The sequence below is a fragment of the Pinus tabuliformis genome, chromosome 3_2, assembly GCF_031772625.1.
Source record: "Pinus tabuliformis cultivar Carrire ecotype Pingquan chromosome 3_2, CPIR1, whole genome shotgun sequence".
Classification (NCBI taxonomy): Eukaryota; Viridiplantae; Streptophyta; class Pinopsida; order Pinales; family Pinaceae; genus Pinus; species Pinus tabuliformis.
Genome location: NC_142302.1, coordinates 126524276 through 126549160, shown reverse-complemented (window position 1 = coordinate 126549160; position 24885 = coordinate 126524276). Strand labels below are relative to the sequence as shown.

Sequence of the window (24885 nt, the reverse complement as noted above, 5' to 3'; positions counted from 1 at the left end):
GGGGAGTGTTGTAGGGGAACAGGGGTCGCCGACGTTTAGCCTTAGGAGTGGTGCTTTCGGGGTTGAAGGAGGGTTCTGCTGGAGATTCCAGAGCATTGCTCTCTGTCATGGGACTTAGTTCAGGCTGGGTGGGTTTTGCCCAATCATGTTTCCTTTTTCGTTGTGAGCCCAACGGGATTTCCACCGAAATCTTTCTTGTGCCATCTTTCAAACTATCTGCAGTTGTATGAGGGGGTTCGGAAGTAGGAGTAGGGGAATGGGTAGGGGTAGACTCAGACTTGGATGGGGGCGTTGCATCATCAATTTTTAGGGAGCGGCCCACTATGCGTTGCATGCCCTTGGTCTGTGTCTCTTGTCCAAGGAATGCCTCAATGAGGAAGTCCTCCCACGACTGCTTCCGTTTCTTAAGCTCGGCAACCAATAAAATTTTAATTAAACTATGGTGATACAATGCAGTTTTGGCTTTCTTTCCATGCGACTGTACACCCTTTGCCATTTTATGCAAGCTTAATTTTAGGAAATGAGGAATGTTTAGTTGCCTATCTTCAGTAAAATGAACCATGAGCCGAATATGATAAAGAAATACAATGGAAAACCTTCCTTCGTACATCATGAAGCATCTAGCATTGTCAGGAGTGGATGCCATTGATCCTCTATGCAGATACGAAGCACTCCCTTTGCCCAACTAATTGACCTATAGGCTAGTTTCAAGAACATGGTGCAATTCGGTATTTCTAACTGGCCACCCTTGAAAAATCGCTCACTAATAGCTGGTAGCCCAATAGCCCAGCTTACTGATTCCTCTGTGACCCTGAAGTTTAGGTTGCCGACTTGGGCATGCTCGCCATTAAAACTTTGTGCGAACGCCATTGCAACCTGATCGTTATAGCCCTGAAGCTTCTATAGAAAAGTCATCCAGCCTTTCTCCTCTAGAATTCCCTTACATTGTTCATATTCTGGGCTGTGCAAGAATTGAACAAAGGTGGGTTCATGCCTGTCTGCTCCCATGGCGCCTACGTTTTAGCTGTAACTTCCTTTTCTCCCAATTGACTGCACTGTTGGTCTCTTATTAATCCTCCACCCATGCTCACAATCGACCTCTGTTTTAATGGCAAATGAATGACCTTCACAATGATGGATCAGATACATGGGATCGATTGCCATGATGGTGATAGTCCTACCTTCGACTGGTTTGGAGCGTGGGCACTTGATTGCAGTGTGTGATCCATGGATGGAGCGTGTGAGCATCTTGGCTATGAGGCGGCGCATCTTTGCCATGATGACGGAGGGCGTCATGAACCGATGGTCAAGTGGGCGAGCAGTCATCATTACATAGCAAGGATAGATCATGGGCGGTGGCGATGATTGTTCATGTCTTATTAGCATGCTGGAGGATAATTGTTTATGAGATCAGGAATAGACAAGTGAGGGCATAGGATGTATGATCATGGTGATCACAGGATAGATTCAGAGGCATCCTTCAATGATTAACATTTTAACTACCTATCAGTTAAACTTAAGCAGAATACAAGTGCATACCTTCACCACTTAAATGATTTGTGTCGAGTGTGCAATCGATGTGCTTAAGCAACGCCTTCTGCAATTATGTGCCTGCTACCTTGACTCTAGAAAATTTCCATACTGTGCCTTCGGCGAGTTGAGTACTGATTCCATGAATCTGTACTTAACTCAGAGTGAGTTGGTAGCCCTGATCATTCCTCGACTGCTTATGAAGACAGGCCCTGACTCATCAAAACATGTTAACACAAACAAGATGATTTCTTTTTATGATGCAGAAGGTTTTCTTACGCATATTGTGACAACACTGTGTGATTATAGGACCCAATTTTTAGGCAAAATCTCAGGACCCTCGTATGCAATATGAGTTGCATTCTAGACATAGCATAGAACATAGGCCTTTTGACAGAAAATGAAACATAGTATTTTGATTAGAACATGAAACATAGGCATCTTGAACAACATGTGGAATCAAATTATGAGATCCTCATAAAAAACAACTGAAGCTGGATAGAGTATAAGGTATCAACTGTGTGTCATGATTTCAGAACCTTTAGATTGAATGTCATAGACCAGGTTGCTCAATTATTTTTAGAAAAAGAGAACTGCTTATCAATCCATGGATTTTAACCAGGCCAGGAATGATGACTGCCTGGGGCATTTCTTCTTTAGGGAGCTGGAAATGACTAGAAAGAGAGCTCCATGGGGGCTTCTTTTCCATAGTTATTCCTTTGGGCTCATAAAAGAATAATTCAATGCCCAAAGGATCCCTAAAATACTACTACCTTATTATTTTAACGAGCCTAAAGTAGTTAGTGCTCGAGGCATTCATATTTAGAGAGTCTGAATTGCCCATAGTAGACTCCAGGGGGTTTCCTTTCTGTAGACATTTCCTTGAGTCTGGAAAAGAACAATTCTATACTCAAGGAATCCCTAACTAATACTGGTTCATATTATTTACGAGCCTGAATTAGTCGATGCTCAGGAGATTCATATTTAGAGAGTCTGAAGGCTTCCAAAGGAGACTCCACCAGTTCCTTTTCCATAAATAATTCAACAGACCTGGATAAAGGAGTAAACTTACTTATGGTGGATTCCTCCTTTAATCTACATGGGCTATGGGGAGGACTGCCTATAGATATAAAAAGTGACAACCCACTAGTTTACTTATATCTACACACACACACACACACACACACACACACACACACACACACACACACACACACACACACACACACACACACACACACACACACACACACACACACATGTAAATCTAAAAAGAACTAATCAACTGAACCAACAAGGGGCTGATTATTGGCATGAATTAGCTCCAATCCTAGATCCCCTCGAACTTCCTGTAAAAACAGATCACGTGAAAGTGGTTTATGATAAACTTTAAGCCGATGGCCATTTACTACAAAAGAAATCTTGTAATCATCGGTAGTACAAATACAAACTGAAACATTATAAAAAATTTCAGTTACCTCATACGGTCCTAACCATCTAGTGAAAAATTTACCTTTGAAATGCTTAAAATTACTATTGTATAACAAGGCCCAGTCACCTAGATGGAAGATTTTCTTCTTAATAAATTTGTCGTGCCATTAGGCTCTTTGGTCCTGTACTAATGTAGTTTTGTGGTAGGCATCTTGTCCGATCTCATAAAGCTCGTTCAATTGCATCAATCTCTGTTCTTGAGCCTCATTTAAATTCATGCCCAACTAAGCAGCAGTTCTGAATATTTTTACCTGGAATTCAATGCGCAAGAGTACTTGTTTACCATAGACTAATTCATAAGGTGTGTGTCTGGTCACATTCCTCCAAGTGATCTGGTAAGCCCAAAGTGCTTCTGGTAACTTTTTTGCCCAATCTTTGTGATGCAATTGAATTGTTTTTGTAAGGATGGATTCCAACACTTTGATTGTTGACTCCACTTGCCCATTAGCCTAGGGGTGGTATGGGGTCGATTTACGGTGCTTAACTTGATATTGCTCCATGAGTGCCTTGACCAACTTTGATGTAAATTGGGTTCCTTGATCAGTGACAATTTCACAAGGCACCCCAAATCTTGTAAAGATATCCTCGAACAAAAACTCTACTACTTCCTTCTCAATGACAACATATAATGCTTTGGCCTCCACCCACTTGGTGATGTAATCAGTGCACACCAAAATATATTTCTTCTTGTTTGACATTGGGGATATGGGCCCTATGAAGTCCAATGCCCACTTCTCAGAGGATTCAATAGAAATACGTGGTTGAAGAGGCATTTCATCGGAGGCAACTGGTCTCCCCATTCGTTGGCAAGTGTCAAAACTCAAAACAAACTTCTTGGTGTATTTGAATAGGGTTAGCCAATAGTATCCAGTATGGAGAACTTTATATGCCTTTCGACTTAGTTACCGGAGAATCCACAGTAAGAACCATTTTCTGCCAACGTTTCAAATCCCAACCGGGATCCATCATTAGGAAAACTTGAATGCTTGATAGAAGAGGAGCTTAATTGAGGGATTAAATAGAAATGAGGAGAGAAAAAAGAGATGAATGTCGGCTCTCAATTTTTGAATAATAATTTTTGATGAGATGTCCGCTGTCTCTGATTAATTTAATTAATTAATACAATATACTAGGATTAATATTTTTAACATTAATTATGATCAATAGAATTTCATTAATACTAATTATTATTATTAATTATTATAATTCTAATTATTATATTAATAATATTAATTAATGATAATAATAATAATAATCACAATTAGTATTAATAATAAATAGTAATAAATATCAATGATCAATCATTTATTATAAATATTAAATATTAATACAATTTTTTAGGATTAATATTTTTTAACATTAACTATGATCAATACGATATCATTAATACTACTTATTATTAATTAATAATTATTATAATACTAATTATTATTATTATTAATTAGTATATTAATAATAATAATTAATAATAGAATTAATATTAATAATAACTATCATATTTAATTTAAAGTAACTAAGTAATATTAATATAAATATTTTTTTAATGATAATGATCAATCTTAATAATATTGATATTAATTAAAAAAAAATTAAAATTAATTAATTAATTAAATTAATCAGAGACAGCCGACATCTCATCAAAAATTATTATTCAAAAATTGAGATCTCACATTCATCTCTTTTTTCTCTCCTCATTTCTATTTAATCCCTCAATTAAGCTCTTCTTCTATCAAGCATTCAAGTTGTCCTGATGATGGATCCTGGTTGGGATTTGAAACCTTGGCAGAAAATGGTTCTTACTGTGGATTCTCCGGTAAATAAGTCGAAAGTAATAAACCACAGAGGTTTAAATCCAGAAACTTTATATGTCATTCTTTTGTCAGAAAAATTGCCACCACAAGGCTTGTTGTGACTGGCACTTAATATATTGTGCATTTCATCTTCTCGAACACACTGCCTCATAATCAAGTCTAACCCTATATAAAGTATATCTCCCTCGATCGAGGAGTAACTAGCACTGCACTGCACTATATTGTGCCTCTCTCAGGCCGACAGGTTTTGAGGTAGTTTTCCTGATACCGGATAATTGGCAACATCAGCGAACCAAGGAGTAACAGTAGAAATGGAAAATAGAGCTTCATCTAGGAATTCGTCGGGCACTGGCGTTGCCAACTTGTCTCTTTCAGGCCTATAAATTATAGTTATATTGAATTCTTTTAGAAGCAACAACCATCTAGTTATCCTATCATTAGTAATAGGTTTATTCATTAAAAATATAACAACAAAATGCTTGGTATGGACAAATGTCACATAACCGGTAATATCATGTCTAAACATTCCTATATCATGCACAACTGCTAACAGTTATTTTTCAGTAACCATATAATTTAATTCAGCGGGAGAGACATTTTTGCTAACAAATTAAATGGAATAGGGAAGTTATCTTCCCTTTGTCGCAAAACTGCTCCTAGTGTAGTGTCCAAAGTGTTTGTACAAATATGGAAAGGTAAGGACCAATTTGGCCCTTTTAGCACCAGAGCGGTAGATAATCTCTCTTTCAGTACCTAAAAATCTTGTTGATAGCCATCATTCCATACAAAGTTAGCATCTTTAGTTAACAACTTGAATAATGGTGCTACAATTCTAGTGAAATTCTCAATAAATTGTCGATAATATCCTGCGTGCCCTAAAAAACTTCTTACCTCTTTTTGTGAGCTCAGAATAGGGATACATGAAATTACCTCGATTTTTGCTGGGTCAACTTGAATCCCTTCAAATGACACATTATGGCCTAGAATAATTCCCTTAGTTTGCATCATTCTACATTTATCACTACTAAGGGCTAGATTGGCTTCTTGACGACAGATCAATAACTTCTCTAGATTCCCCAAAGCCTGTGGAAAGTCATCCCCATAGACTGTGAAGTCATCCATATAGACTTCCACGTAGTCATGGATTAGATCAGAGAAAATGGAAAGCACAACTCTTTGGAAGGTGGCGGGGGCATTACAAAGACCAAAGGGAAGGACTTTATATGCATAAGTACCCCATGGGCATGTGAAAGTAGTATTTTCTTGGTCTTCTTCGGCTATCTGTATTTGATTGTACCCACTATAACCATCTAGAAAAGAAAAATATTTCTTACCTGAAAGCGTGTCGAGAACTTGATCAATGAAAGGAAATGGAAAATAATCGTGCAATGTGGCCTTGTTTAATTCTCTGTAGTCGACGCAGATTCACCACTTGCTGTTCTTCTTTGGAACTACTACCAGAGGTGACACCCACTTACTATCAGAAATGGGGTAAATGAAATCTGTGGCCAAAAGTTTCTGAAGCTCTTCTTTAATAATGTCTTTTAATGTTGGGTTCATATGCCTTTGTGGTTGCCGAACAGGTCTCATTTCTTCATTCGTGTAGATATGATGGATGCAAGTGTCTGGATGTATACCTCTCATATCCAAGTAATCCCATGTGAATGCTCCAGTTTGTTCATGAACCATACTCATCAACTGTTTTTTTTGTTCTGCAGTCAATCCTGTACCAATATGTAAAATTTTCCCTTCGAATATTTCCACAGGTTCTGTGGTGAGCTCATGGCCTTCCTCCATTGCTGCAAATGAGGTGAAGATAGCCGGGTGGTAGGTTTCCTGAAACTCATCACTAAACACATGTTGATAACTGTTAAAAGAGATGGGATAATTGATACAAGAGCTATCTACTAAAAACTGCTGCAAAACATGCTCATCAAAATGCTCCTGGAGACCTCTAGATTGATCTAATGTTAACAAGGGGAACATGCAGTCTTCGTCTCCATATGGGTTTTCGAGCCATAATGGTACTTTGGTAGCTGTCTGAGTAGGTGGAAAAATAGACAATGTTTGATTTTGAGGGCCATTAGAAATGATCATTTCCCCATTTCTGCATCCTATGACGGCATCAGCTATTGCCAGCCATGGCCGCCCTAGGACTACCGGTGTCCAGGCCTAGAGGTTTTTGGGGAAATGACTATAAAATCTATGGGGTATTGCCAAGAGGCAATAGTAACTACTATGTCCTCCAGGGATCCTATTGGTCTAACGATGGATTTATCTGCCATTTCTAAAAGGATAGGGGTGGTCTTAAGTCCCGGTAGCTGTAATGACATCATTGTTTCATAAGTCATTGAATTTATTGCTACCCCTAGATCTACAAGAGTGTTTGGTAGAAGTACTCCATTTATTTCAATAGTGACAATGGGATTCCTAGGGTCATTGTATTTGGTAGGCATGTCATAGATCATAGTGGACATTTGGCTCATGATTTTGACATTTTGGTTCTTATGCCCCTTTCTTCCCAGTTTCTTAATGCAGAGATCCTTGACAATTTTGGTGTATATGGGAATGTCTCTAATTGCTTGTAAAAGTGGGATTTTAATACAGACATTCCTAAGTTCATTTTCCAGGTCATATTCAAGCAGGACCTCTTCTTTCTTTACTATTAGTCTTTCCGGGTACGGTGGTTCAAGTGATTCTTATTCTTTCTATTATTGTTTTTCGTTTTGTAAATGATTTTCAGATGACATGGAGGGTACCTCTTCCTAGATGACAACAACTGATTTTCCTTTGTTGACTTCCTTTCCTGATCATAATTGAATTTCATTCATAGGAATGGCAATGATCATGTATGTAGGAAAGGGCTGAATATCTATGTTTTGCATGGGTTGAGGTAACCTATTGTGATTAGGGTTAGGTACGGGTTGTGTAGGCAACAGTGTTGGTCGTGGTGGGTTTATGGTAGTTGGTGCCTGCAAAGATGATGTGTTAGTAGGCGTAGGTAATAATTGATGCAAAGGAGGTGGTGGCAACATAGGTTGTTGATACATATGAGGGTTATACACTTGCTTATAGGTTTGCGTGGCCAGATTATATGAAGTACTTGGCATGTTTCGATAGGGCGCATAGAACTGAGGTGGAGTGTTGGCTTAGTGGGGCTTGACCTAGGTTCAGTAGTGATTTAGCCAAGAAAATCCTGGACATTACTGGCCCTTTTAGCAACAGTGTATGGAGCGCGGATTGAGGTCTCACTCGAAGTAGTATGGGATGGTGCTAGAACCAGGTTTCTACACCCTGGGGATGTCTAATTTTAGGTGATTGGTACGCGGTCCAACCTTCGCACTTCCTACGCTATGCTCATCGACGGGCACCCCGCACCCTACAATACTGTCTTCGCGTAGTTCTAGCCGCAACGCAAACCGTGTTATTTACCCAAGTCTTCCTTAATTAGGCTCTGTTAGCTGATTACTTTTTCATATAAAAGCATTCATACAAGTATTTATCTAGTGCATGTAGTAATTAAATAGAGTAAAATTAATGCATAACATCAAGATACAGATTCAAGAACAGATGCACAAAGTAAACTTATCTTGATTAACTTTAATTCCCAAGTATAGACTCGACTCTGCCCTGCGCACTCAGCTGCAGAGTCTACTAGGCCTCTGCGCACTTAGCTACAGAGCCTCTTCCTACTACTATGACACAGTACACTTCAGATTTCTCTCTTAACCCTGAATCATGCCTACAGTATTCTATCACTCATTGCTTTGCTTTTCACTTAGAGCCTCACTCTATTTATACAAGGCCGACACAACTTTACATTAAATTACAATATTTTAGGGCAGACATCCCTATGACTCATCCTAGACCTCACGCTCCATGCTCGCAATTCGCAGAGTCTTGACCAAAACTTAGGCTTTGAGCCACAAAGCATGCTACGGGGGATCCCATGCCCAATAGGCCCCCAACACAATCATTGTGAGTTGTCCTGAATCACTATGCTGGTGCGATGATATTGAAATGAAGCCCCTCCAACTATGCTTGTGCTATGCGAAGGTCCACAACACACTGTTCTACCATCTGCTGGATCTACTCTGCTCTTTCTGTCAAATGCTCACTGTCAGGGGAAAATCCCTGACTTACGACATGCATCACCTTCATATTTGCGAGCTTTCCTTCGATATCGACAATGATGAGGAAGGCCTTACTGATCCAAGGCTGGACGCGTGCTTTAAGTACTGCCTCTTTTTGTCATGCAGCATCCTCCTGTTCCTTCAACACCTTCGCCTGCTGTAACTTCGCCAGTCGTTGGGTCAGGACAATTGTCTGCACCATTCCGTGCACACTGTCATACTATACTTGAAGCTCCCACGCCTCTGTTTCTAGTCACTGTATGGTGGGGTCCTCCTATAAGGAAGTGAGGACTACGAAGGATTCTTCCAACATAGTAGTACAATTCTGCACTGCCTGTCCTATTTCCTCCAGCCCTCTTTGGATAGCGCCAACGCGTTGTTCACTAACTTTCGGGGGCGTGGATCACTGCTCCTTTAATCGCAGTTCGAAAATCTGAAGGTTGAGGTCCAACTGTATCCTCGTTGCTTCCTCCTTTGCCTTGCGGAATCCACTGGCCAATTTGTGAATTCTCACTCCTACTGGTAGATCTGCCACAATTTCTAGCTCTGGAACGTGGCGACATGCTTCCTCTACCATTTGCTCCAGCTATTGATTTTGCGCTAGCACTTCATCACGTTGTAGACTAAGCCTCTCAATGTTGATTCTCTGTTTTCTGAGCATTTGTACTGCGTGTCCTTCCCTAGCATGGAGATCTATTGTCACTCCGTCTTGTAGCTGGTATAATGTATCCCACAGAAGGGCAACCAAGTTTAGGCCAAGTCCCTTGATCCGACCTACCGTGGCTCTATCCTCTGTGCTTTCCACTGTTAGTGCTCCTTCCAGCAGCATGATGGTGTTAGCCATTTTGGCCCGCAACAACTGCTATGTTGCCGATGTACCTGCAGCACTGTAGGTGACTACTATTCCCTCCTATGGGGGCATCACCTAAAGTTCTTATAGCTGAGCCCTGAGGGCCCCCAACACATTTTTCTGCTTCGTCATCGCTTCTTGGAGCACTTCCCAGGTGACCTTGTGAACCATGTCGCCGATGTCATAGAGGTCACCCTCTATCAGTGTAATAGGTTCACTATCCAGTTTGGAAGCCTTGGTCTTCTTCTGTGGGCCTGCTCATTCCGTACCGCATGAACAATTTAGTTGTGTAGATGTCGTGCCTGGGTCCACGCCTTCCACTGTGTCCTCTGTTCCCTATCTCGTGGTCAAGTATAGGCATCCTTCCTCTCGCGTCGTGGTGGCCCCTATTGCCTATGTTGTTGCTGCTTTTTCGGTGGCCTTGGTTTGCTCTGCGACGACCTTCACTACCTTGCAGAAGGCCCTTACCTCTGTGGCCAACTGTTCATTGCACTTCTATTGAGCTAGCAGCTTGGTGGCAACCTTATGTTTTTGTACTATTACCTTACTACACTCTGTCAGATCTGGGGCACACCACTCGGGAGGCCATGAGTCGAGCATGACAAAAACAGCATCATCAATCACGATGAAAGGAAATTTGGTCCAATTGTGTACTGGATCTTTACGCTCCTTAATATACACATTGTGCATATCCGTCTTGAAGTCTGCAAAGCTCCGTAGACTGCTGTACACTATGGGGGATAGGCGTGGCCTTCTGTTATCCACATTCGGATGCTCGCCTGCATGAGCACCAAGAAGATATTAGTCTCATGGATCTGTGTGGCGTCCTTTGTAGCCTAGAGCGATGCATATTTTGCAACCTCTGGCAAGTCCTGTTCAAGAGGAGGGAATTGACTGTCCTCAGGCAGTTCCCCTGTCACCAGTAAGATGGACAAGAGCAACCATGTGTAGTGGAAGGTCTTGCCCTACTCCTGGACTTCCTTGCAGTTGGTGAGGAATTATTCATAGAGGAAGGCGGCTTAGTTGACTTGGACCCCCTCCGCGCATTGTTCGGCCACCACGATGACTGTCACTAGTACCTCATTGTTGCGACATTTTCTCATCACCTTCCCATCCAACAGCTAGGTGGCTACGCGCACCCCTTTGTCTGGAATGCTACTAAATACGTAGCCTCTTTGCTTCTTTTCGAACTTGTATTTCTTCTTCATGGCCTCTGCGAGCGCAAAATATCCTCTTTTGCCAGATATTTCCACGGGGTCCCTTCCCTCATAGGGAAGCCCATAAATCCTATGAATAAGCTCTGCCATGATGGGAATGGGCTCCTCCAACCACAGGTACCCATCGTGTACCAGGCAAAGTAGCTTCCTAATGACAAAGATCGTAATCAGTGCGCAGTGAAAATACGGAATCCGTAGTAGGTGGAGTAGCCCAACCTTCTCCACACTGCGTAACCATTTCTGTGGTTCTAACAATGTAACGGACCCCTCCTTGCTTTGTTTCATGAGGTTCTAAGTTTGTAAATGTGGGAACTTTTCATTGTCCGTGAGGTCCCAATATTCGAATTTCATCGTGGGTACATGTCCCAGGACCAAGCCTTTAATCAGAATTCCATCTGGGAGGAGAGGGGTTTCGGGTGCACTCTTAGCGGCATCCAAATCCTTAGGTACTTTTGCTTTCCCTTTTCATGGAGGGACATACTTGGGCAGTTTTGCTTTAGCACGCACTAGCTGGATGTCATCTTCCATTCCTTCATCTGCCTCTATCTCTTCTATGAAAGCCTGGAGGTCCTCCTCCTCATCATTAGTCTCAAGGTTAATAGTCTTGCTCTTTTCTTCCATATAAAGTTTACCAAACAACGGATTTCACGGGGACATGCGGACCGGTCTCGCTGCCTGTGTATCATTCTTGGTCCTCGGCGTCCGGGGTGATTTCAGAATTTCTAGGGCATCCCCTACCTTCACCGTCGGGCTTTGCGTGGCTTCCTCGGCGGTACTTTTGACAAAACCCACACCTCTCCTGGTAGTTGTCATCTTGTTCAAGCTGTCTGTAGTTGTTCGCGACTTTGGGGGTTCAAACACCACTTGGCGCTCAACACTATGTGCTCTTTGTAATAGCTCAAATCTCAAACAAACAAGTGTTGTGTTGTGGCTAGCCTTGGAGTTTTATAGCGTCTTTCGAATTTGAATTTGACTGTTCCCCCCATTTCTGAGTTATTAAAGCATTCTTGGCGGCAGATCGTCCCAAATATAGCTCTGAATTCATGTCTTTATTTCCCACCACCCGCTCCTCTTTGTCTTAAATTGGACATCTTGCCATGAACAGTGAGACCAACAATCACATCCCAGCCTACCCGCGCGGTAGTGCAACCCCCTCTACACAGGCGCGACCCTTGTGACATGCTGATCCTGCCGCAACCTCCTTATTGCGTAGTTCCCTCACAAACTCTTTTATAATCCCGCACTCTCTTTCAACTGCTTGGAGCACTGAGACTATGCCCCCTACGGCTAGTCAGGTGGTCGCACCACCTATGTGAGACTTCAATCCACCTTCTAGCCCAGTCCGCGAGCACTCCTCAATTACCCTTATGAGAGTCAACGCTGCACGTTCTTTCTTATGCGGTGCATTCCCCTAGTTAATTTGTTTGGTAAGGTGCAGTCGCAACCATGGTAGTAGAGTCACAAATTCTTGGTGACAATCTTCCAATGCAGTAGTATGGCTGTCTGTATCTTGTCTTGTTATTCTTAGTTTATTGATGAGACATGCTTGCGTGGTTTCGTCTTCTAGTTTTTTGATCTCCACATCTATTAACATGCTTTTCTTCCTTAGTCGTACCCGATCTTCTTCGTGTTCGCGAAGTTTAAGATTCCCTCGGTGAATGGCTTCCTGAATCCGTATATGTTCGCCCTCATGTAGCTGCATAATTCCTTCATCCTAGTCCTCGTGTACTGTCCCAACTATGGGAGCTATTACGTGAGGATTCCTTTCCTCCAAAATTATGGTCTCGACTTGACTCCTTAGCTTCGGAATCATCTATGCACTCAAGTTTTTGCACATGGCCTTATAAACCCATCGAACTGATGGCACATGTAGGTCCCAATCAGTTCATTTTTCCTGGTGAACCTTGTTCAAGACTCCGCATACTTTATTAAATGCTTCCACAAGGAACGTTTGTGGTGTGTGTCGTCTTTCTTGCTGCTGCGTTCTGTTCCGATTTCTAATCCTGAGTTTGGGGTGTGCTTGTGTGGGTTGCACAACACATGCCTGTGTGCATCAAGAAAGGTGGGCACGCAAGTTTCTCCGTCCTTGCTGACCGACTCTTGTCTGTTTTTGGGAGCTTCCAAACTGTAGGCACATCATCCTTTTACATCTGCGCTAGTCCTCAAAATTTCCTTGATGTGTACCCCACCATTGTGCGGGTGTTACGTGCAGTGCCCACTTCAATGCATCGAACTGTTGCTGTTCTAGTACTGCACTTTCAAATTTTCTCAAGAACTCATCCACCACTGTCAATCCATCATATGTCGGCAGTTCCCTTGCCTCCCTTGTCACGCAACGCAGTGATGTAACCATCATGTTGCAATTCAGCGTTGTTACTTTGTGCAATTGATCCTGCCATCGCTCTACTTCTTCATCTAAATCCGAAGTGTAGGAGCTTTCGTGCTCCCACGAGATCCTCCCATCTATTGTCAAATTCATGCAATCCTAGTCTCATGTAGTTATCTTGTAAATATAATCGAGATCATCATCACTATCATTTTCATGCACTGGTTCAGTGTAGCGCGCTCCTTCAGCTGTGTCTAGTGGGACTACTATGCGTAATGACTTTTTCTCGAAGATCATTTTGCGCTTCTTCAGGTTGATGACTCCATTCATATTGGTGGCCCAGTCTATTCCTAATAGTGCAGGATAGGGATTGTTGTCATTGGCAATATCTATTACTTCAAAATCTGCCTACGCGCTCGCTTCTTCAAAATCAACTATTACCCCTTGCAACCTTCCCATGGGCAAAATATTTTGTTGGTTCACCATTCGTAATTGAATAGGGGACCATTGTAACATGGGCTTGCCCATGCATTCCCATGTTTGCTTCGGTAATACATTCACGTCCGAACCCAGATCTAGGATTACCTGATCCATTTCATACTCACCAATCTGTGCAGTCAACCTTATTTTCCTTCCAGTGTGCAATGCATGCTTCCCCAATTTCTAGATTACATGCGGTTCTCCTAACCCCACGCACTTGGTGATCAGTTCCTGTAGTCCTTTAACTGCCTTGTTGTCATGCAGTAATTTCATGCATGTGTCCAGAAAGGTAGTGAGCAGTGAAGGATCCATTCCTGGCTCTGGTTGATCCTTACTCCCTAAAGTGGAGGCCTCCACGAAGCTCTTCTTAGCTTCCATAAATGTCTCCTTTGTGTGTTCTAAGTCAAACTCAGGTTCCTTTGCAGGAGCCTTGCAAACCCATGTACTTTCCTCTCATTGATTCCCCGTATCCTCTCCCATGGCAATACCGCTTCTGAGCATCATGTTTATATTTGGGTCCTCTTCACACAGCTTAGACCTCATCATTTGTATATTTTGAGTCGGGGGAGGCTAGAATACCCATTTTTCACGCATCCTTGTGATCAACGTAGGACAGCCTATTGTTTCATGATCAAACTAAGTGCAACACGAATAGGATATCCTCGTTGGGTTGGTACAATCACGGGCATAGTGCCCTGGCCCTCCGCAATTGTAACAAATCAATTGTCTGCAGCCCCTTCCTAGTCCCATTCCACCAAATCCTTGACTTCGCCCCTGAAATCCAGTGTGCACAATCCACACATCTAGGTCGAGGGCTTGTGTTTCGGTCTGCATCCTATAGGTAGGGGTCCGATCCCTCATTAGCTCGTAACTGTGGCAAGTGCGCTCATCGTGGCTTACCGACCTCCAGAAAGTACAAAACAATTGCTGGGGTGTCTGTGTATACTTCTGTAACAAATGATAATTATCTGTCATGTGTTTCCCTCCTATCTGATAGATCATGCACCACAAAGTGGGTGCCGCACTTGGCCCTGCTTGTGCTTTCGGTCTCAACGGCATTGGCCTTCCTCCTGCCAAGTAGTTGGTGAACATTGGACAATGATCCTTGTCATGGCCCTGAACTTTGAATTTTATACACCATACTTCCTCGCGTGCTTCTGGCCATGGTGCCCTATCTTGCTTTAAACTTTGCATTTCCAAACACAGATTCTATAGTTGCATGTGGATTTTTTGAACTCCTAACCGATGGTCTTGCATCAGGGTCTCATGTGATCTCATTGTAATTTCCAACGCTTCGGGCTGGGTGGAAAGTTTCTGTTGTGATAGTGTCGTCCTCAAGTGCGGTGTCAAAGATGCTACAAACCATGCACGATGCTGTCTATCTGTCAACGTCATATTGGATTCGTGGATCATACTCTTCAGTCATTGATCCAGATCATAGGGAGTCTTGCTCGGGAGCATTGCGATTTCTTTAAACTTGATGATTGATTGTGTTTCCCACTTTGGCCTACTAAATTCCCTGTTCAGTGCGTTCTAGATCTCTACTATCCTGTGTTTGGGTGGTTGTTAGAGTGCTTAATATACCATTTTAATGCACGATCCTGCAACATGCTCACCAATGTAGCCTTCTTAATATTGTCATCCGTGACACCTTGTGCTTCCCATACTGCTCTTACCACAAACTAGAATTGGTCCGGATCTTCATTCCCTACTCCTCTGAATACTGGTAGTTTGATTGCGCTCACCATATTGAACTGTGGAGGTGGTGGAGGTGGAGTGGGCGGAGATGGAGGTGAGGGAGGTGAAGCGGGTGGCGGTGTGGGTGGAAGTGGTAACTGCAGAATGCGCTTCCTTATCAAACTGACCATGCTTCTCAGAGAGACCTTCGCGAACTCTTCCTCGCTCTCTCGCGAAGGTGAAATTAAGGGACTGTTTTTAATTTTTCGCTACTTTTGTAGATTTTTCTGCTCCGCGTAGTCCTAAACATTAATGTAGTCGCATGACCCTTTTTTCACACAATAACATCTTATTCCAAGTATTCAAATATTTAATATACTTACCTCGAGGTCCTTTGGGAAAGCGTCGTTCTGCCTCGCTGTAGCTCACTGTTGTATCTACCACAAATTTAATAATAAATCCCCCTATTATCTAGTCGAGCCAATGGTCCACAGCTCATGCGATCTTATCTTTTGATGCTTCTAGTCTACGCACTAATTCCAGGGTCCACACTATTGGTTTGTTGAGCCTACACCTTCCCTGGCTGTCGGTTAACTTCACGATCCACTCATACAGCTCAGAAGGGAAGGATGCAAAGCAAATATCATGGATTTCTTTATACACGTAGTGCTCCAACCACTTTTCCTTGGATACTTGTGGAGTTCTATTTTCCTGCGTCACGAAGTCGTTAATCTTCCTGTCTAACCACTCTTCAATTTCCTTCTTTGCTGGGTTCCAGTGGCACAACATCAGACATCCCTTATGCAGATCCTGGGCCCAGCAACGAAATCATTTGTTGGCTTAGTGGGGCCTGACTCAGGTTCAACAGTGATTTAGCCAAGCAATTCCTAGTACTACTAGCCCTTTTGGTAACAGTCCGCAGAGCGCGGACTGAGGTCTCACCTGAAGTAGTATGGGAGGGTGCTAGAACCAGGTTTCTGCACCATAGAGATGTTTGATTTGAGGTGATTGGTACGTGGTCCAACCTTCGCACTTCCTGTGCTACGCGCACCAGCGGACACCCCGCGCCCTGCAATACTGTCTTCATGCAGTTCTAGCCACAACATGAATAGTGTTATTTACCCAAGTATTCCTTAATTAGGCTCTTTTAGCTGGTTACTTAGATTATTTTCATATAAAAGCATTCATACCAGTTTTTATCTAGTGCGCGCAGTAATTAAACAGAGTAAAAGTAATGCATAACATCAAGATACAGATTCAAGAGCAGATGCACAAAGTAAACTTCTCTTTATTAACTTTGAATCCCAAGTACAGACCTGACTCCATCCTATGCACTCAACTGCAGGGGTCCGCGCACTCAGCTGCAGACTCTACTAGGCCTCTGTGCACTCAGTTGCAGAGCCTCTTCCTACTTGCATGACCCAGTACACTTCAGATTTCACTCTTAACCTTGAACCATGCCTATGCTATTCTATCACTCATTGCTTCACTTTTCACTTAGAACCTCACTCTATTTATACAATCCCATGGTCTGCGGACCATGGGTAGGCCGACACAACTTTACATTAAATTACAATATTTTAGGGTAGACAGCCCTATGACTCATCCTAGACCTCGCACTCCGTGCCTGCAATTCGTGGTCTTGACCGAAATTTAGGTTTTGAGCCCCAAAACATGTTGTGGGGGATCCCATGCCCAACATGGAGGTTGATAGTTGTTGGCTTAAGGGTTTGACCTCCAATTCTGGCCCTAGTTAGTATTTTGCGATTGCTAAGCAACCCAAGGAGGGTAGGATGTAGGAAAGGTCCATGGATGAGTCTGGCTATAACCTTGAAGATTTGGATCTAGGAACACATTCTAACTTTGGCCTCTCTAGGTGGGTGTCTTGGTTGCTTGTGATTGGTCGATGGTTTCAACATTCCCCTTGTAGATGGCTTGTAAGCTGGGAAGTGATGGGAACTTCTCAGTCAGGTGTTCTAAGGTACAGATCTCATAGACCTCGATGGTGTTTAATGGACACTCCCTTTCTGCATGTTTATGCCTACACATGGAACAAAAGACTGCCGTGGCTGCCTTCTCAATTTCCTGCTTTTGATTGATTTTCATGGTGTCTAGCTGGTCACTGATTGTGTTCAAGATATCAGTTTTAAAATTTTCTATTAGGTTCCCCAGCTCGACTCTGGTAACAACATTAGCCACAGTTTTCTTTTGCACATAGTCTCTAGAATTGTCTCTAAGTTCCCGAAGCTTTTCACCTACTTTGGCTTGGCTTCTAGAGTAGGTGCGACACAACTCAATGACTTCAGAAAATTGTCTTTTATAAATGTCTCCATCACTGAGCAAGTTTAATGTTTCAATACAATCATCTCTTAGCCCTTTTAGGAAAACAATTATGATAATCTTTTCATCTAGGTTGAACCCATGGGATTTGTGGAAATTGTATAGGAATCGTTCAAGATAATCTTCTAGATTTTCATCTTCATTTTGCTGCATCCTAAGGACATCATTAATGTCCCTACTCTTCCAAAAGTCTTGATACTTTTTAAGAAAAACTGATCTCATGTCATCCCATGTGTATATAGTGTGTTGCCCTAGACTCATGAACCACCTAAGAGTTGCATATTTTAATGTGGCGGGAAACAATTTGAGTTTATGAGCATGTCATAATAATTATAACTACGACATAGAATATCAAATTCAAAAAGAAAGGCATCAGGATCTTCAAATGATTTACCGTAGAAAAATGGGAGAGATGCCATTGGCATTCTCGTCATTGTGATGTCACGTGTCACATCTAAGATAGGGAATCCGAAGGTGACTTCCTCCTCACCTTGTTGGTTGCCTCCTCCAAAGAGATTCCCATTGCGTCGAGGACCTTCTCTCTCTTCTTGACGTTCTTTGTTGTGTCTGTCCTCTCCATCTAGGTGATCCATCTCTGCTACCGGCACCCGCTGGGGTTTGCTGATTATGGAGTGGACTAGGGGTATTGGAACACAGTTGATGTTGGTTGATTGCTCGTCCAAGAGGTCTTGTTGTTCTACTAGTTCTTCTACAAGGTTGTCAAAGACAATCTGTTGAATGATCCTTTCTCCTCGATCTAGGAATTCCTGGTCTGAAACCACGTTAGCATCAACACTTCCTCCTTCTTGTCTTAGTCCTGCATATTGATTAGTAGCGGTGAGAATGGGTATATTAACTGATCCAAAAGTTGAAGGAAATATAGAACTGGAAATAAATCTACCCTTACTATCCCTAGGTCTACCTGCACTCCTACGCATAAAGATAAAGGAAAAAAAAATATTCAAGGATAAGCAGTGATCGGCCAGACTTTGGAGCAACCCCAAAAAAAGTGGATGCGTGGCTCTTCACTCACGTCTTACCATACTCTCTCCACCCTCTGATAGTCCTGCAAGATCCTGAAACTCAGATGATAATGATTACCTAAATAAGAAATGACAATCTCCCCGGAAACTGTGCCAAAATGTTGAGAGATTAAATTGTCAGATTCAATCCCTTAATATTAATTGTCAACCCAGGGTTCGTAAGCACGAGTTGCCTTGCGCTTCCTTAGTTCAAGGCTAAATTAGAGTTTTAACATTTCCTTATAATGATTCGTGGAGTAATAAACACATTAACACTTGCAAACATTTAGCTGTCAAAAGCAGACCCAACAATCAAATTTAACCTAAATATTTCAAAACCCTTTACAAACTCTAGCATTCAAATCTGAACTCCAACAAACTACTGAACTATGAATCTCAAGTGATAAAAATGGACTTCCACTCACACAAAGCTTACTCAATCAAACCCTCAAATGCTGGTACCGGATCCTCTATTTGTAATAACAGTTTAATCATCAATCAGCAAGCAATCTATAATGATGGCAATTCAATCCCTAAGAAAATGAAAAAATTTGTACTAATAACCATTCGACCCTTAAGAAATCTACACAAATAACAATTCACTCCTGAAGCAAATAAGCAATCTATAACAATTCAATTTTTAAGCAAACAAGCAATCTATACTGATAGCAACTCAATCAAACAATCGATCTGTACCTAATGGTTTGTTTTCCTTTATTAACAAAGATTCAAAAGTTAAGTACTGATCTGGAGAAATCACTCTATTCTACTCTATCATTCACTAATTTATTGTTATACTCACAATCAAGTGACCTACAGGTCTTAATTGATGAAAGCAACTCAACCACTCAGCCTATTCAACACCTAGCAATTCAACCAAACAATTTCTAAGAAACTGTACTCTAAACCATTCTGTAATCACGCCAATCCTTACTTGCAAATAACCTTACTTGGAGCCAATGTACTGCTGTTAAAATCTAATTGATATCTAACTTCTAGGAAATGTAATCAGTCACTTCAGAAAGCAGGGGAAATCATTTATCAGGACAACTGATAGAATTGATCCTCACACGAAACAGGGGAAATCCTTTATCTAACTAAACTTAATGAAATTGACCAACACACAAAACAAGGGAATCATTTATCTACTCTAAACTAATGAAATCACATTTGACAACTAATCATCAAAAGCATTGATGTGTATTCTATGTTCAATCCACGCGGTCCACTACTCAATCCAAGAGTCTATTTACCAGATGAAACAGGGCTAAATGATAGTAAATCATCCAATACTCATGAAATAAATCTTTAATCCAAGCAGCTTGAAACTAAACCGAGGATATTACAACGTTTAAATGGTCAACGAGGATTCCTTGATGTTGTATTGCCTGTAAAACAATTCAAATAGAGATTCAATCCGATCCAGTTCCTTAGAGGAACGAAGAACAGTTTAGTGGTCAGACAAATATCATTCTAATTAGTTCACATCCATTCGTCTCTGATTACTGAATAGAGTTAAATATCAAAGTAATCTCAACACTCCCAATGTATAAACAATTCATTTCATTCATCATATGACCATGTAGCACTCCTTTGTAGATTATAAATCAATATGATAACAAGCATAATGCTGTTCTAAAATAAAAGCAAGGATCACATGGAAATTCAATTGCGGATTATGGAAACAAAGGGTCTAAAGAAACATCAACACATCTACACTCTCTAGACAATAAAATTAAGACAGTTTGCATGTAGCAAGCCAAACCAAACCAATTCGTAATCAAGGAAAAACTAACTGTGACTAGTCACACAGTGTTACTATCCTGCAATATACAAAGCAAACCCAGATGGGTGGGCCCATCCACACCTGGGAGTTGGCTTAACTTACAATGAAGGAAATTTCTTAAATGCAATCAACTGAGTATCATCAGCAATCCATCAATGATTAATCCCAAATTCAAAACAGAACCATTGCGATAGCTTTTATTAAGAACAAGTTATGGAATACATGGCAAAATACTTCAATGTTTTAGTGCTAACTTGGCATATTACATCCCTGCCTTTAGAGGCATTTGATTAGAGTTAAAAACTGAAGTAAAAATGGTAATTTATAAAAGTGTAACAAGTCTACTCCTTCAGAGCAAATAAGTTTGAACGACTGTCTCGAATTGGTCTAACAAATTGTAGCCAATTCCCAAACTTGATGTATGCTGCAACCAGAGAAAAGAGAACGAGGATCTTGGGATCAAATGCGTTCCTTGCAAGGTTGGTGACATTTCATCATCCAGAAGTGCACGAATTCTTATCCATTGCACTGTTTGAGTATCGAATCTGAATATAGCTTTTGAGTGCAGAAGTAGGAAACCATGGTACACCAGCTGCTTCTCTGTTATCATCGTGCACATCTTACTGAGAAGTCTACACTTGATCATAATAGTTAGTTAGTTTTAGGAATCAACTACCTATATCTACTTAAATCTGCCAAAAAATTTCCAAATGTAATCATAAAAAGATTTACCTCAAATAGGGATTGGGACCATGATTAGTATAGTAAAATAGTAAGGAAGTAGGTTCCATAGTGCCAAAAAGAGGGCCAAATGGGGATTGAAAATGGTATTAATAGGAACAAAACAGGGGATCAAAAATTATTGAAGAAAGATGCATTTTCTTAGATTCCAAAAGAAACTAAGGCCTTTGAACATCTTAAAGAGGCAATGTTCTAAGCACCGGTCTTAGCTATGCCAGACTTCATAAAAACCTTTATTGTGGAATGTGATGCCTTACAAAATGGAATTGGTAATGTTTAAATGCAAGAAGGAAGACCCATTGCTTTTGAAAGTCATCCAAACAAAGGAAAGTATTTACACAAAGCTATTTATGAGAAGGAAATGTTGGTAATACTACATGCACTTAAGAAATGACAACCTTACCTAATGGGAAGGCAGTTCAAGGTAAAAACAGATCATGATAGTCTTAAATACTTTTTAGAACAAATATTATCTTTAGAGGAGCAGCAAAAATGGCTCACAAAGATGTTGGGTTATGACTTTGAAATCATCTACAAAAGAGGGAAGCAAAATTTTGTTGCAGATGTACTCTCAAGAAAGGATGAGGATGTGAAAGCATTTCTTTGTGCCATTTCAATTATCCAACCATATTGCATAACTGAATAAAGGGATGAATGGATGAATGACGAAGAAGTGTGTACACTCATTCAAAAGTTGCAACACGATCCTAGTACATCTGATACATTTAGCTGGAATAATGATTCATTATGGTACAAAGATCGTTTATACCTTTGTAAGAATTCCCAACTCAAACAAAATATTCTTTAGGAATTGCACACCTCTCCCTTAGGAGGGCACTCAGGATTTTTAAAAACTTACCACATGATTAAGAAGGAATTTTTTTGGGATGTCCTTAAATATGATATTCAAAATTTTGTGGCAGAATGTTTGGTTTTCCAAAAAAATAAAGTTGAGACAATTAAGACCCTGGGTTTGTTACAACCTTTATCCATTCCATGTCAACTTTTGGAGGAGGTTTAAATGAATTTTATCATAGGTTTACACAAGTCCAAAGGAAAGAGTGTCATGATGGTGGTAGTTGATAGAATTACCAAGTATGGACACTTTTGTGCATTATCTCATCCATTTAAAGGCAGTACAGTTGCTACTGCATTTATGGAAATAATTCAAAAGATACATGGAAACCCAAAGATTATTGTAAGCGACAAAGATCCTATTTTCACTAGAAATTTTTGGACGGAATTATTTTCTTGTGTGGGTACTCAATTAGCTCATAACTCATCTTATCATCCTCAATCAGATGGAAAGACTGAGATAGTGAAAAAATGTTTGGAAGGATATCTTCGTTGCTTTGTATCTGATAAAAAGACACAATGGGTCAAGTGGTTACCTCTAGCTGAATGGTAGTATAACACTTCCTTCCATACTGCAACAAAAATTACCCCATTTATGGCACTTTATGGATATCATCCACCCTCCATCGCATCATATTTAAGAAAAAGTTCTAAGGTTCAAGCAGTGGAAGATCACATATAGCATCAACAACAAGTTCTCCAACTCGTAAAGGATAACCTCACTTTGGTGCATAATAGAATGAAACAACAAGAAGATCAACATCGCAGCGAAAGAAGTTTTGATGTAGGCAACTGGGTATTTTTACGGCTACAACCATACAAACAAATTTCCCTCAAGCAAGTTTAGAAGAATAATAAATTATCACCAAATTGTTATGTTCCTTACAAGGTGTTGCAAAAGATTGCTACTATGGCATACAAATTGGAGCTTCTTACATCTTCTTGGGTGCACCCAGTTTTCCATGTTTCATGCTTAAAGTAGGTTATAGGTGACAAGCTCCCAGTTCAAAAAACATTTCCAGAACTTGGCGAGGAAGGAAAACTCATATTGGAACCTAAAGCAGTCATAGAAACGAGAACTTGATAGCTACGAAATCGATCAATTTCAGAGTATCTCATCAAGTGGAAGAACTTACCTGCGAAATATTCCACATGGGAGGATGAGAATTTTATATAGAAGCATCCATAACTACTCAAGCACTAAGGACAACAATTTTCTTGAAGGATAGGGGCATGTTAGGTCCCTATAATACTAGTGCATTCTCTCATTGTTATTAGTGTAGCCCCTTTATTGTTATTATTGTGCCCCTTGTGCCCTTACATTATTATTGTTGTGTCGGTTCTAATTGTAGACAATCTGTGTAGGTTAACTCGATAATTCAATATAAATCAAAGAAGAATACTATAACCTACTTCGACTATCAATTTGTGAAAGCTTAAAGATCAAGCTGTACAATATAACCAAAAGAAGAAGAATCAATGGCACAATACACATGAAAATACTTTGGGGAAAGCCTCAGCTAAAAACCCCACACTATTGTATTATCATACATGGTGGAAATACATAGGAATTATACAAAGCCTTAGCTCTCACAGCTAGCCAGCTCTCATGTACAATCCTCACAGATGTTCACAAGTAATCTTGGTTTCTCTCCAACCTTCCTCTCTGTCCTCCAAGCTCCTATTTCCTTGTGTTGTTCCTTGTGGATGATTTTCCTTTACGAAGTGGAAAATTCTCCAACTAATTGCGCAATCCTCGAAGATAAATCCTTGACTACATGCATGAGTTTTCTCCATCACAAAACACATGCCACTGATAGTATACTGTCCTTGACTTTAACCTCATCTGGGTATTTCTCAGAATAGACATGCATGAGTTTCTGATGCGGGAATCTTCAGTTAACTGGAGTAGCACTAGTTGAGTGCATGCATGCATCAACTGACTGTTAACTCACTATTAGTTCCTCAAATAGTTTGGAACTAATGACTTAACTCAGTAAACTAAGTTAACTAATTACAACTCAAATATAACTCAATCTTATCTCCTTAATTTAAGGGACAACTCTTGTATGACTTCAGAAAGACTTCTAACTTGCATTTCTTCAACTAATTAATTTAAAATAAATAAATTAATTATTTCCAAGTAGTTGTTAAGACTAAATTCAATTTTAATTCACAATTTAATTCAAGGACAAATTGGAATATTCTTGTTGCCACATTTCAACACTAATTATATTGTGACCCCTTAGACTCCTATATATAAAAAATAGGTTTTGTGATTTGAATGATCCAAATTTTTTTCATTTATGTAATGTAAAGGAGGTTTCCCCCTCGAAGAGTCTAATTTTGAGTTGTTGATTTATCTCTTCTATTTTGTGAGTTGGTTTCATAACAATTGAGGTAGTCAAACTGTAACAACCCTGGTCAAAAATCCATGTAATAAAGTTAACAAAGGAAAAATATTAACCAAGGGCATGGGACACATATTCCAAGCTGAATGTTGGGAAAAACCATAGTGATGGAGACCACTTGTGATTAAATAATGGCTATGGAAATTTGCAAAGGAATGACAAAGGCTTTGGAAAGACATGAGGCATTAATTGACATTTTATTTACGAAAATAAAG

General features: G+C 40.6%; 1 protein-coding gene across 1 annotated transcript in view; it reads right to left on the bottom strand.

Annotated features, from left to right (window-relative positions):
* Positions 1 to 9083: 9083 nt before the first annotated feature.
* Positions 9084 to 24885, bottom strand: part of LOC149180132 (putative respiratory burst oxidase homolog protein H) — a 118049-nt gene continuing 102247 nt past the window's right edge. Inside the window, exons 8-9 of the mRNA XM_089413780.1 lie at positions 10359 to 10594; positions 9084 to 9158 (exon numbers count right to left, since the gene is read on the bottom strand). Of these exons, the coding sequence (XP_089269906.1) occupies positions 9084 to 9158; positions 10359 to 10594 (311 nt within the window). The remainder of the gene's footprint in view (positions 9159 to 10358; positions 10595 to 24885) is intronic.